The sequence below is a fragment of the Trifolium pratense genome, linkage group LG4 (genome assembly GCF_020283565.1).
Source record: "Trifolium pratense cultivar HEN17-A07 linkage group LG4, ARS_RC_1.1, whole genome shotgun sequence".
In the NCBI taxonomy this organism is placed as follows: domain Eukaryota; kingdom Viridiplantae; phylum Streptophyta; class Magnoliopsida; order Fabales; family Fabaceae; genus Trifolium; species Trifolium pratense.
Genome location: NC_060062.1, coordinates 42,905,225 through 42,919,708, shown reverse-complemented (window position 1 = coordinate 42,919,708; position 14,484 = coordinate 42,905,225). Strand labels below are relative to the sequence as shown.

General features: G+C 34.2%; 2 protein-coding genes and 1 pseudogene across 3 annotated transcripts; all 3 read left to right on the top strand.

The window, feature by feature from the left end:
* The first annotated feature begins 49 nt into the window (after positions 1 to 49).
* Positions 50 to 1,097, top strand: LOC123921855 (protein BUNDLE SHEATH DEFECTIVE 2, chloroplastic). The gene is made up of 3 exons (XM_045974554.1): positions 50 to 182; positions 411 to 559; positions 699 to 1,097. The coding sequence occupies exons 1-3, from the start codon at positions 51 to 53 to the stop codon at positions 739 to 741; spliced, it is 324 nt and encodes a 107-aa protein (XP_045830510.1). The 5' UTR covers position 50; the 3' UTR covers positions 742 to 1,097.
* A 3,523-nt stretch (positions 1,098 to 4,620) lies between these two features.
* Positions 4,621 to 9,749, top strand: LOC123921680 (riboflavin biosynthesis protein PYRR, chloroplastic). 2 transcript variants are annotated; one of them, XM_045974324.1, is made up of 10 exons: positions 4,621 to 4,967; positions 5,773 to 6,204; positions 6,374 to 6,508; positions 7,164 to 7,263; positions 7,352 to 7,477; positions 7,553 to 7,866; positions 8,095 to 8,214; positions 8,362 to 8,607; positions 8,688 to 8,813; positions 9,328 to 9,749. In XM_045974324.1, exons 2-10 carry the CDS (start codon positions 5,848 to 5,850, stop codon positions 9,589 to 9,591), a joined length of 1,788 nt encoding a protein of 595 aa, XP_045830280.1. In that variant the 5' UTR covers positions 4,621 to 4,967; positions 5,773 to 5,847; the 3' UTR covers positions 9,592 to 9,749. The 2 variants fall into 2 exon arrangements, with proteins under 2 accessions (XP_045830280.1, XP_045830279.1); XM_045974323.1 differs by lacking the exon at positions 4,621 to 4,967 and adding an exon at positions 5,074 to 5,133 and having other exon boundaries at positions 5,815 to 6,204.
* Positions 9,750 to 9,861: 112 nt separating this feature from the next.
* Positions 9,862 to 11,952, top strand: LOC123921681 (annotated as a pseudogene).
* The last annotated feature ends 2,532 nt before the right edge of the window (positions 11,953 to 14,484 follow it).

The following is a 14,484-nucleotide window of genomic DNA, read 5'->3' as shown; positions in this document are numbered from 1 at the left end:
TTGGGGTTTGAAAAGTGCAGTTCAAGTGTTTGATAAATTGTCTGTGAGAAATGAATCCAATTCCAAGGCCATTTCAAACATGGATTAAGGGTTTTGCAGTTATATTTGGTGGAATAGTAACACTGAATGTGGCTTCTACGCTTACCCTCAAAGCGTTTCAAATTGCTTCTGAGAATAAACGGGTAAGAATTGCAATTTTTAGCTGTAAAAAAATCACTTTTTATTTATTTTTTGTCGAGTAGCATGGTGGTTGGAAATTTCACTTTAAAAGTGAATATGTCTAGGATTTAAACTTCGACTTCTGCATATATATATAGTAGGATGTTCACTTCATACTTGCTGAGCTAAGCTCACGAGGACAGATTCACTGTTTGATAGTATGATTGATATTGTTTTTGGGAAATTTGTAGAAAAAAACAGCGTTGCCGTGTATGAGTTGTAGAGGGAAGGGGTTTTATACGTGCAAATTGTGCAATGGAAAAGCAACCATATCTTGGTCTCCAATGTATGATCCTATTGCAATTAACCCATGTGTTTGTCCAACATGTGAGGGAAACGGGTTAGTTTTTTTTTTTTTTCCTCTCTCTCCTTTCTTTACAATTTCTCTTTTTGCTTTCATTTGATTATTTGGGGTTGTCTTGTGTTGAAGTTGAATTGCTATGAAATTATATTTATAGTTGTTAATGGTTTTGTTGCAGGGTACAACGTTGTTTGAATTGTCTGGGTAAAGGCTATGACTAAGTTGTAACTTATGTTACTTAATTTTGTAACTTAAGTTTATTTTAGTGCGTATGAGAGCTTGCACAATGTTGTTAATACTTTCTTCGGATTGAATTATTATCATTATGTTCCTATGATAATGTAGTAAGAACTAAGTTTCTGCTATTGTAAATTTTGGCTTACCAAATTCAAGATGGAACATGTCAATCTCTATACAGTGTTTAGTGAATGAAGTGTTGATGTTGATGTACTTCAAACTTCAAACTTTGCCGATGATTAAAGTCACTGAGTTTCTTCAATAGCTACAATATATAACTAGCCTAAATCATAGAATGTATGAGGAGCAGTAACCAGTTTCACTTGGGATTTCCTCGTTTGATCCGATGCAATTTTTTTTTTGGTATCAGTTAACTCGCATTGCTTAGTCCCCTTTCAAATATGGATATTCAGAAAGAGGGTTGTGATTGTTGGTAGATAGTTGATGCAATTACCTTAGATCCGCATTCTTCTACCTATTAGTAATTGTTATTTTTGTAGTAGTCTATGTTGTAATAAGGCACACTCACCTTTTTGTTGGCAGGAACATAAGAAGTCAATAAGTTTTAGGTCCAATAGAAAGAAATTCAATTGATGGAGGTGTTAGGACTTTCGGGGAGCCTATAACGATGGGATGGGTCATCATATTAGACTAAAAACAACTAGAGTTTAGACGCCACATTTCACTCAAAATCTTAATGTGTTAGGGGTATAGTATGTGCATTTTTACTTATATGTTGTTCAACATTTGTTCTAATTCACACCTAACACATCAGCAGGCCCAGCGACAAATCATTCAATGTGTTTGGTTTTGTATTATTGATAAAGAAAAGAATACCTTGGCCAAAGAAAATCTATCTTATTAAGTTTTGGCTAAGGCCAAAATTTCCAAGAATAATATAGAAGAAATAAGAATGAAACTTACACTCACTTTTCTGAGTATCAACATAGGGGTTTGAGTTTCAGCCTTCATGCATATTAAGGGGGAAATTACCATAAATTTACAAGTCGAAAGTCTACATAGAAACATTGTGTACCGGTAGCTTAGACATAAATGCCTCATTTGGAACCACCACCCCAACAAAAAAATGACATTGTCCATTAATACATGCAACCCTGAAGTTTTAAAGTTGTGAGTGGTGATATCATGTTGCTCACATACATGTAAGAGCTACCCCCACCTCCCACAGTTTTTTTAGGATCTTGCTAACGAATATCTTTGGGACACTCATTAAGCCAGGGACAGAGCCACGTTGGTCACATTGGGGGCACATGCCTGCACTAATATTTAGAAGCAACTTTTTTTTAGTAGTACTATACTAAATCTATTTGATATTGCACACCCAAGAGAAATGAGATATAAGCTGCTCCATTAATCCACTTGCACTTTGGTTAGTTCTTACATTTATCTTAGAATGTACTAATTAAAACAATAAACATATGGAAAATGCTAACCGGTGCCTCCGGGGCACTGGTTAAGGTAACTAAAGATAGTAATATTATCTTGAAAATTGTGAAATCAACATCTTAAAAGTTTAAATTTTTGTTTTTTCAATATAATTTTTTTCTTTTCTTTCCCTTTTTAGTTCCTTAACTAATGCCCTCTTTTTATTAATTATTTTGATCATCAAATCTGTTTTTATTTAATCAATTTTGTCGTGGTTTTTATTGATCAGTTTAATCAATAAAATTAGAAATAATAGGAACATAAAACATGTTTGCATTTTTTATACATTTAAAATTTATAGTGGCAATGTCTCTCACATTTAGAGACTAAAATGATTGTTTGAAAAAAGAAACAAACCTAGCAACGTGAATTGATATTACTTCCTCCATTTTTAAATATAAACAAAGTTTAAAATATATTTGATCTAAATATAAGTCGAATAAATTTTGATTGTTGCATATTTAAAATATACATGATGTATTGACTCATATTATGGATGAAATACATCAATTTGTGTTGATTCGATTGTCTCTTATAAAAAGAACCAAAGATAATATACAAATTTATATATATATGCTCCCTCCCTCTATTCAAAATTTCTGGCTCCGTCACTATATTAAGCATTCCATTTAGAGAAACTTTTTATTCAAAAAGTTAAACACTACAATTTCTAATGCATTGACTTTAAATATTTCTATAAAAATTCTATAAAAACTTACTATTAAAGTGGCTTAAAGAGTGTCCCGGAGGTACTTGTTAGCATTTTTTTTTATAATCATACCCTTATGGAAAAAGAAATAGAATTTTTTTTTGGTACAAAAAGAAAATAGAAGCACAATATAATTAGGAAAGAGATTTGCGCGCCCTCGAAATTCTTCACGAACCCCCTAACATTATCAAACTAACTCTCTCGCTTTCTAGAATGCGAGAAATTTCCGCACTCTAATGGCGAGTGACAATATTTTTAACTCAAACCCAACATTTGTGCCCCTTAGATAAAAAAAAATCATAAAAAACAAGTTTGCATTCTAAAAGCGAACTCAGTTTGCAGTTGACTAATTAACTTAAGAAGCTTTTCTTAAGTCTGGTTGTTGACCACCCACGCTAACAAATTTTAACTTTAAATTATTTTTAAATCGTTTGGTTGATACCCAATACCCAACTTAAGACTTTGTTTGGTAGGAGAGAAAAAGATAAGAGAGAAATAAAATCACAGAAACCAATGTAAGTCAAAATACTAGATGCATTGGTTTCGGTGTTTTTATTTCTATGGGAGTACCAAAAACACTCTAAAGACTTTTTGTATTATTTATTTATGAAAAATAATTTACCTTTGTAACAAGAAAAACAAAAATCAAATTTACTGTGTGTGTTTGGTTTGACGGTAAAAAGAATTGATTCTGGCAGAATTAAGTTTGATAGAATTGATTTTGATAAAAGTGAATTGAGTGTTAATTGATTTGTGTTTGGATACATTAACTTGAAAGTGATTCTCAACATTTGGTGTTGTTTGAATAATTTAAATTAAAAGTACTTTTAAATGTGAAATTACCAAGTTGTCCATCTCTCTCATCAATTCGGTAAAAATAATATCTCCCTCAAAAATTAAACAAGAATTCTCTAGAACCCCTCATTTAATTAAGGACTAAACTTATATACAGTTCAATATACACAATTTTTACTATGCCAGATACATGGAGGAAGTTATTTTTATTTAAAAACAATTTTCTTTTTCTTTTTTTAATTAAAAAATATAAATAACTACCTTTTTGTGAAAGAGACAGAAAAAACTGCATCTAAGGAAATGCATATAAGTTTTATCCTTTAATTAATTATAAAAAATATATAAAAAGGTAGTTAAAGTCATTTCATGAAGAATGAAGAATACTTTAGACCCTTAACTATTCAATGGTTGTTGTCTTGCAAACCGCCAGTTCATCTCTAACGCTCGCCATCCATGGTTGCCCCTATCAAGTTGTTTAATTTCATGGATGACATAATACTTTGTTGATTCTTCCCTTAAATTCAGATTTTAGTTTGTCAAATTTTTTTTTTAAAATTTTTCATCTGTGTTCTCCTCATTCTTCTTCTCCCACTTTTTTTTTTCCTCCAAATCTGCAAACATAAGGAGAAACTGTTCCGGAGAACAAAAAAATTTGAGGCTTGAAGAAAAAAAAAATTGGATCTTGAGTTGAAGCATGGGTAATTAGGTAAATATATATGTCAGCAAAAAACCAAACTCTAGAATTGCTTTTAGTTAACGCATAAGCTACAATTTGTGACTTCCATTAAACTCACGTTTTGACGGTGGAAGCACGTTTCATAATTTACTTTTGATTGTATCCAAACATCATAGAAAATGGCAAACTTACTTTTGGAAGTTCAAACTCACGTTTGGAAAGCGGAAACCTCAACCAAACACATACAATCTATCTGAAAACTTAACCCTTCCTATATCCTTTGAGTCGTGAAACCCAGTGAGTCCCAACAACCGGCCTTCACTTTCCCTCTTCTTTGAATCGCGAATCAATCTATCACCAATTTTGTCTCATTTGATTTGCGCCCTTTCCCTCTCCCATTTAACGCAGAACGCAGCATCCTCATTGTTTCATCAAACCACCGCTATATACTTCATACCTTCCTTCTCTTTTGAAAAATACTTCATTTCTCATTTCAAGGGAAAAAAAGGGATGAGGAACCAATTGAGCTGCTCATAGAACCTTGCGCCATCAATAGCTTCGATATCGATCAAAATAATCCATTGGTAAGTGGGGGCAGCTATTATTGTTTCTATTCTATAGGACTCATTTGATAATGCTATGTGATGATTTTATATTTCTATTTCTATTTTATTTTTATTTTTATTTATGTATTTATGTATAATAACCAATAATAACCAAATTCGAACACAACAGAACACAGCACACTATATAGAGATGGGCAAATAAAACCAAAAACCAAACCAAACTATTTTAAACTGAACCAATATTTTAAAAACTAAAACCAAACTGTGTATAGAAAAACTAGAACCGAACCATCGAACCAAAACCAGCAAAAATCTAAGACTAAAATGTTTGACAAAAAAAAAAAAAACTAAAATCAAAATTAGAATCGTGAAAAGTAAACTGAAATCGTGTTCTTTTACCCTTTTCCGCCGCCGTCACCGACCTCCACCGTCGACCGAACCAACCTCCATTACAACCTCTTTCTCTCTCATCAATAGAAACTGATGCTAGTTTGGTTAGTGGGTATTGGAATTGATTAATTTCTCAAGAGTTTGATCAATAATTGATTGGTTGCTAAATTTCTCAGATCTGAATTTTGGTACCTTGAATGCAAAGTGTATATGTTTTGGATTTTTGTACCTTTGCTGCTGAATTCTCAGATCTGGATTGTGTCTGTGTTGCCTTTGTTGAGGTAGCGCTTAATTTTGGCACATGTTCTGTCCATTTTTTTGTTGAAAAAAAGACGGTTTGGTTTTTTTTATGCAGAACCAGTTAACTGGTTAATCAAACCAGTTTGGTTCAGTTCAGTTTAGACAATAACAGTTTGGTTCGGTTCCCATACAGTTTTGGTTTTAAACCAAACCTTGCCCACCCCTAAGTCATTATACGGTTGTGGACTGTGTTGTTGTTGATTATGCGATGTTGTCTCTCACTCCAATCGCCAACACCTTCTCATTCTCATCCATCATCTGCAAATGCAAAGCATCCCTTGACATTCACAGCGACGCGCTCGACGCTGGATATATCCGACGCGCCGCCCGCCTTGCAGACAAATCTGCCGGATTCACTTCCCCTCATCCCAACTTCGGTTGCGTCATCGCTACTCCATCCGGCAATGTCGCTGGAGAAGGCTACCTCTACGCGCAAGGTACCAGTGCCGCCGAAGTTCAAGCTATTACCTCTGCCGGAGAACTCTCCCGTGGCGCAACCGCTTATTTAAACATGGAACCCGGTGACTGTGACGGTGACAGCACTGCTGTGTCTGCTCTGCTTCAGGTTTATTCCTATTCATCTTTGTTTTTTTTTTCTTCCAAATTCGTGTATGTGAATGACAACGTTGTTGTTTGTTACAAACAAGTAGTACAACGTTGTTTGGGGTGTGTGTTTGTTAACTTTAATTTGTGTTTGTAGTTGATAAATGATCCTATCTGTGAAACCAAACTAGGGTGGGGTCAAAAGGGTTGTCATTGGAATGAGACATCCTTTGCAACATTTTAGAGGCAATGCTGTGCGTGCACTCAGAAGTCAAGGATTGCAAGTTGATCTTCTTGGAGAGGATCTCACTAGTAAGCTTATAGAGGTGCGTATTAATGTGTTTTACTTTTGGGTTTTTTGATTGAAGAAGAAAAAACATAACTTGACAATGAATTGTGGTTTTGTTGAAATCAAAAGTTGTAGTATTTTTTTAAAGGGAACTTATTTGGATCAGTTTTGTCAATTGCAAAATAGCGGTTTTGTACAAATACAAATTCCACTATGCATTAATGCTGTAAGACACTATTTGACAACACTTTGTTCTTTGTATTTAATTGTGTATCACAGAACAATAGTAGTTTGTTAAAGTTTTGCTACATATAGCCGCTATTTGACAACATTGATTTGGGTTGGTTGATTCATTTTCTAACTTTGGCTAATGCTAGTAAGTGGTGTGAGGGCCAATAAAAATACGGAAATAGCATTCAAGTTGCTTTGAAATCGAGGGGAGATTGGTGCAATTTTCTCAACAAATAAGAGTGATGATGCTATGTAAGCATACCTTAGGGGATATGAGTGCTACTTCTCCAATCAGAATTACAAGTTTTTTTTTTGGTTGAAAAATGTAGCTTTTTTATTAATGTGTTGAAAGATGTGCTTTTTAGTGAAACTTATTGATCAGTTCTTTATGTACCGTGGCTTGTGAGACCTATAGCTTTTTATGCACACATATGGACTGCTATGTTCTGTTTTATTTACAGGATGCCCAGAAAGAATGTCTTCTTGTTAACGCTCCTTTGATTTGTAGAGCTTCTTCGCGTGTTCCCTTTTCTGTTCTCAAGTATGCTATGACGCTTGATGGTTAGGATTCTGTTCAATTTCATGTTATTGTCTTTTCTTGCATGAGTTTTAGAGTCTTGTAATAATAACCTTCCTTTTGGTGCAACAGGAAAGATTGCTGCTAGCACCGGTCATGCATGGTGGATAAGTTGCAAGAAATCTAGAAGTCTAGTTTTTGAGCTGCGAGCTAGAAGCGATGCAATAATTGTAGGAGGAAATACAGTTCGAAGGGACAGTGAGTATGGTCGTTATCATTAGATAAATGTCTCAAACTTTGATTTTTAATACCTTCCTTCCTAAATTCAACCAGATCCGAGACTGACAGCGAGACATGGAGGCGGTCATATGCCAATGCGCATTGTAATGTCTCAGTCCCTCGATCTTCCTGAGGAAGCAAACTTATGGGACATGTCCGAGGTTTCTACCATAGTTGTAACACAAAGGGGTGCGAGAAAGAGTTTCCAGAAGCTACTTGCATCTAAAGGAGTTGAAGTTGTGGAGTTTGACATATTAAATCCCCGAGATGTTATGGAGTATTTTCACGATCGAGGATATCTTTCAGTTTTCTGGGAATGCGGAGGAACATTGGCTGCATCTGCTATTTCGTCTGGAGTAATTCACAAGGTTTCATTTATCTTTTTCTTTTTCATTTTCCATGGGAGAAATTTAAATAAAGCTCCATTTGTTATTGGCTGATGAGAGGTTTCCCTCACAAAATGTTTCGTTTGTTTGGTTGGTTATACTAATTATAGGAGACGAATTCTATTTAGATTGAGTTTTTCTTAGTTGGCTTTATCTTTTTATTTTATTTTATCAATATGTTAGGATAATGGTGAAATTTATGTCCATCAGGTTTATGCATTTGTTGCTCCTAAAATTATCGGTGGAAAGAATGCACCATCTCCTGTGGGTGATCTTGGGATGGTTGAGATGTCACAGGCTATAAATCTAATTGATGTTTGCTATCAGCAGGTTAGTTCAAACTTATTTGCTTTTCCCTTCGAAGTACTGGTATTGTTTTAAGTATATGTTTAATATATATATATATATATATATATATATATATATATATATATATATATATATATATTTACAGTTGAATCGATCACTGTAATGCAGGTTGGGCCTGACATGCTTGTTAGCGGATTTCTTCAGCCGTTACCAGACATGGCTCCTACAATTCCATCACGAGAGGAAACTTTTGTTGTTGACCCTACTGTCTCACCATATGAATCCAGCATCATATTTTTCTATAAAACTTGGGATCCTTATGGTGCATTGTCAAATTTCTCTCCTCATCCCATTCAAATGCCTGATGAAAATGGCGATAATGTGACTTGGTCAAGTGTGGAGCATTACTACCAGGTACTTTTTTTCTTTTTGTATAGATTCTATTTTCCTTTGCAGTATTATTGTATTGCTTATAAATTAAATTTGTTGACTAGGCGCACAAGTTCGTTGGAGTGGATGATACTTCTGCACAGGATTGTTTGGAAAGGATCAAATCTGCAAAAAGCCCAGAGGAAGCTGCAAGAATAGGAAGGTCAATGCAAAGACAGCGTCCGGATCTGGTATGATCCCCCAAGTGGTTTTCAATCTTTAAGACCCTGTTTGGTAAAACATAGCGGATAAGCTAGCTGATAGTAGACAAGTTATCTGATTGAATTTGAGTTTAGTAAAATTAGAGGTTAATTTGCTGATAAATATAAAATGATAAAAAAGTATATATGTTCAATTAATATTTAAACTTTTTCAATTAAGATAATGAGGGTAAAAGTTAGAGAAAATATGATATTCTGTTATGAGGGTAAAAGTTAGAGAAAATATGATATTCTGTTATAAGTTATAAGCTCCAACGCTTATAAACTTGTGAAAAAGCGCAATAAGTTTGCAAACGAATGATACAAGCTTATGCGCAATAAGCTATCCTCTACTGGCTCTAAGACTTGATTGGTTCTTGTCATTGCATATGCTATCTTAAACCTTCAAAACACGTGTTAAAATGTGTTAGATTGGCTTTTATTTTCTTCTTCCGATTTCCTGTGTTTTAGATGTTTGAAACTTTATATTTTATGGGGGCTGCAGATAAGGCCCGAGTGGGACAACATGAAGATCGATGTGATGTACTCGGCACTGAAATGCAAGTTCTCAACGTATCCACATTTGAGTTCTATGCTGGTTTCAACTGCTGGTTCTGTTCTAGTTGAGGCTTCTCCGCATGATCTCTTTTGGGGTGGAGGTCGAGAAGGTGAAGGCTTGAATTATCTTGGACGACTGTTGATGAAATTGAGGTCAGAGTTTATTGAGGAATCTTCGTCGTCAAGTGAGTCCTCTAGTTTAGCTGTATAGTATTTTTAAACAGAGAAGAAAAACAATATTTTTGATGTTGAATTACCAAAATTACTTGTTGTACAACACATGCCATAATAAAACACAGTAGATTGTTTAGGAATCAAAGTTTTGAATGTATTTATACATTTTTCCAATAAATATTTCTCATTTGTTAATTTCTTAATAAGTGTTTTAAGGATCCTAGTTAAGAGGACTGTAAAAAATAGCTTTGCTTTTTAAACTCACGCTTTATTTGGTTGAACTCTGGTAAATTTTACCCAATAAAAGAGTGTATTAATTTTTTTTTATGTTTGTATATTCGGCATTATGAAGAAGTCTCAATATACACGCGAGTGTGATGGGTAAAATTGAGTAAAACATGGCTGGTTAAGCTTTTAGGACACGATGAACTGCCAGAGTTGCAAATTTCACCTTACACCTGAGGAATGGTATTGGTTGGTGGCGAAGGCTCTGCAAATGACTTACAGAACTGATCCAGACAGTTTGAGTGACGATAGCCAGTGTTGCACATGTATGGGCAGCATCCCTTCTCGTGGGATGAACATATGAGGAGAACTGTATTGTGAGGGTGCTCCATGCAGACTGGACACCTAGCTTCTTCCCATTCTTTTATATTTTATTCGGACTCTTTAGGAGTTTTAGAATTAGATCTTCTGACTTAGATCTTCTGACGTGGCTAGAACTACTTGGATAAGGTGATGTTCTGCTACTATCATGCGACAAAGACCTATCTTTTATCTTCAACTTTAATTCTCCATGAAGAAGATAAGTATTTCCTAGCTGTCCTACAGCCAACAAACTCTCGGCTTCAAGTCCACAGCTTTGGAGAGTAAGTTTGCAGACCTGTATAACATGATTTCAGCTTGTTCGCCATCATAAATACCCTTGACAAACTCTTTTGATTGTTTTAGAAGTTCCATTGCTTCACCAAGATACCTATCAAACATCATATCATCTGAAAATTTTGTAGATGAAGGGCCATTGAATTCATTCTCACTCTCAGACAAGTTATCATCAAATTGACATCATAATTCGCCCTATCTCTATCTTCTTTATATTGAGACCTATTATCATACTCACTATCCCTCTTGCCAAGAGAAGACCTGAAAGTTTCATGGTCTTGATCGAGCAATTGCTCACGCAAAAAGGAAGTCTCGCTCTCCACGCGTTTCATTCTGACTTTAAACCTTTCAGAACATTTGTGTTGTGGTTGAATGTGTCTATACCCTGTGATTTAGTAGGAAGTGTGGTTGGGGTTGCGGTGTGGCGGTCAAGTCACTATATATTGGTAGAGTTGGAAATTGCAACAAATTTCATTTACTACTACCAATATGACATTCCTTGCTGTGTTATTGGGATCACTGGTAATGAAGATAGCAGAATGCAGAGCAACTCGTGGTCGTGGGTATGAGAAACTTGAGTACCGTGCCATTATTTGCAAAAAACGCATTGTAGTTTTGACTGATTTTGGTGTTGTTGATGATGGTAAAACATCAAGCACTAAAGTTTTTCCATATGCAATAAAAAATCTCAGCCAGTATGCTTATGATAGTGGAGCTTTACTTGTGGTGACACATGGGAAATGGCTAATTGAAATCTTTAATCTTACTAGTCATTTTCACTATTTTCCTCCAAAATGAAGTTGTCATTCTTGCATCTCAAGATGAGTTAGAGTGGGCCTCACTTCATGTCTTAGCATCATATGGAAGAGGAAGGGATGCACATGAAAGGTTAAATAGTCTCATTTTTGGAACTAACCTCTCACAGTTGTTGTTAGTACTGGTTACGATGGTCCATTTGATGGGCATGGCTCTTATTGGTGGAACAATCTTCACATGGATGAATTGAAACTCAATAAGGCATACTTGATTGAGCTTACATCCTTTAATCACATCCAATCATCAATTCTCACTTTGATTAACTCACCATCTTGGTTAGTCTATCCAATTTATACCAATGGCATTATAATTCAAGGACTAACCATTTTTGCAGCAATTTATTCTCCCAACACATATGGAATATATCCATATTCTTGTACGATTATTAGGACTCGAGATTTGTCAAACAGTATCTAGTAGTGATTGTGTTGCAATTAAAAGTAGTTGTCGTGAGTATGGAACCAAGTTTGGAATGACAAGCCAACATATTATAATTAGAAGGCTCAAATATGTATACCCTGACAATGTTGTTAATACTTTCTTCGGATTGAATTATTATTTTATGTGCCTATGATAATGTAGTAAGAAGTAAGTTTCTGCTATTGTAAATTTTGGCTTACCAAATTCATGGTGGAACATGTCAATCTCTATTAATTGGGCTAGTACATTGTTTAGTGAATAAAGTGTTGATGCTGATGTACTTCAAACTTCAAACTTTGCTGATGATTAAAGTCACTGAGTTTCTTCAATAGCTTCAAAATATAACTAGCCTAAATCATAGAATGTATCGTAGCCAGTAATTGTTATTTTTTAAGTAGCCTATGTTGTAATAAGGCATGGTCACCTTTTTCTTGGCATGAAGATAAGAAGTCATCAATAAGTAAGTTTTTTAGGCCAATCGCAAGAAATTCAATTGATGGAGGTGTTAGGACTTTTGTGGAGCCTGCAACAATGGGATGGATCAACATATTAGACTAAAAACTAGAGTTTAGATACCTCATTTCAAGCAAAACCTTAATGTGTTACGGGTATCGTATGTGTTTTTTTTCATTTATATGTTGTTCAACATTTATTCTTTCATTTAAGTAGCTTTAAACCCTGAAGTTTTAAAGCTGTGAGTGGGGATATCATGTTGCCTATGTAAGGGAGCTACCCCCACCCCCACTATTTTTTTTATTTTTATTTTTTTTTAATATCATATCTTTCTGGAAAGAGGAGGGATCTGTTGATTTCAGGAGTAAGTCTCCATTGACTTACTCCGCTTAATAACTCGATATCGGTATTATATTTCTTCAATCCAACCGTTGAATTCAAAGATATCATTGAGTAGATCAACACAAATTTTTATAAAAATTCAAAAAATTTAGTTATGTATTCAGACTATTGAAATTCAACGATTTTTTTAAAAGTTTGTTGTACGTTCAATTGAAGTTATCAAAAAAAAGTATCAACCGGTTTTGAATTTTTCCCTTGTATTTCTCATATCTTTTTCTTACCCATGTTTAGCCTTAGCCTAAACATAAGTATCTCTCTAGTATCCCTTTGACATATTTTTCTATGCAATTTCCAGCTTAATACAAAACCAATTTGCAATTTCCTTGCATATATGATACTTATGCATGCCTAAGTGTTAGATATTCATCGTATGGTTTTACATTTTTTTCATAATATCCAAAAACAAAATAAAAAATTATTTACTAATTACTAAAATACAAAGAATAAAAGAAGAAAACACAAGTAGTAGTGTATGGACCCCATGAACAGAAGCTAATATACCCATGATGTTATGTCCCATGCAACAACAAACAAATGAAGATCGCATTAGAGTACCACTGCTGTTTTCCCGGTATATGCATCCGTACGTGTCTTTCTACATTTCGTCCACTTTTCACTGAAATTAATGTCACCCCAATATTCTATTCACTATAAAGTTTTTTAATCATTTATTTTTAGCTTCAAATTCATATCATATCTTATGCTTTAACTTCTTCTTTATATTCTGAAATTTGATTTGATACAATATATGGTTGCAGGGTTACCAGATTGGCATGCTTTGTTCAGTGTATGTGTTGGATATGAAGGAGTGGAACTCTGTTACTCTCTCTGCTCTGTGAAAGATGTTTAAAGTTGAGAGCTTTTTTGTGTCCTCTTTGTTTGCTCTTATCCTCTTTTCATTTTAACCATACATTCTGTCTATACCTTATCAATATTGCTCACAATGGTACATTTTTAATTTCGGTACTTCAAAATTCAAATATTAGAGTAGTATTAACTAATGGTGACTTCCTTAAACTATCTTCAAAAAGAAAAGGTCATATATAGTGACATTTTAATTTCCTTTTAGGGCATCATTAGTTGCATGGTTCCATTTATACGGTAATTCTTTTTGGAATAAATAAGGGACAAAGTCCGAGTAAATTCCCACCTAACTGGACATAGCTGATGATATTACAAAAACATTTACACATGAGTTACTTATCTTCATAAGACATGACAAACTTTCATCTCTCTCAACGAATCTCTCTGAGGAGTCTCCATCTGAGTCTCCGTCCGAAAACACATCAACCAATCATATAAAGTCACAACAAATCCTACTATAGAGTTTAGTTTTGCATAGTACTATCTAACAACTTGACGTCACATCACTTTTATTTTTTCTAATTAATTTTAAATAATTTAAATTCTGAATTAATGTTGCATGAGTATTGGTACAACATTTTCTCATTGACAAACAAAAAAATTTCTATATAATTTCATTCAATTTGAATAACATTATTCTATATAATTGGTTTTCCAAATACTTGTTTAGTTTTCCTTTTTTCTTATTTTTAGTATCACAGTCTATAATGCACAAAAATGTCATTAGATGAGGTATGAATAAGATAAATGTACGTAGTCTTAAATATCCTACTAGTGAATTTTTTATTTTAATTTATTTTTGTTGAGATTTGAAATTATCACCTCAAGATAACCTTACCTTGTGCCAAGGCTTCACTTTTTTATTTATTTTACTTTTTAAAAAGTTGTTCCAATATTTTTAAGGGTTCTCTTCCTTTTAGCTAGCATATGCAAACAAATAGTGATGATAAAGGTTGGTCATTGGATGGTCTAGTTGATGGCACTTTTGAGGGTTTGGGGGAGAAGAATGTTATGGGGCAAGTGATGGAGCTTTGAGTCTTTCCATATATTTGCTGCTCTGCATAGGTTCAATTTCTGCCGGCTCTGCTACCAG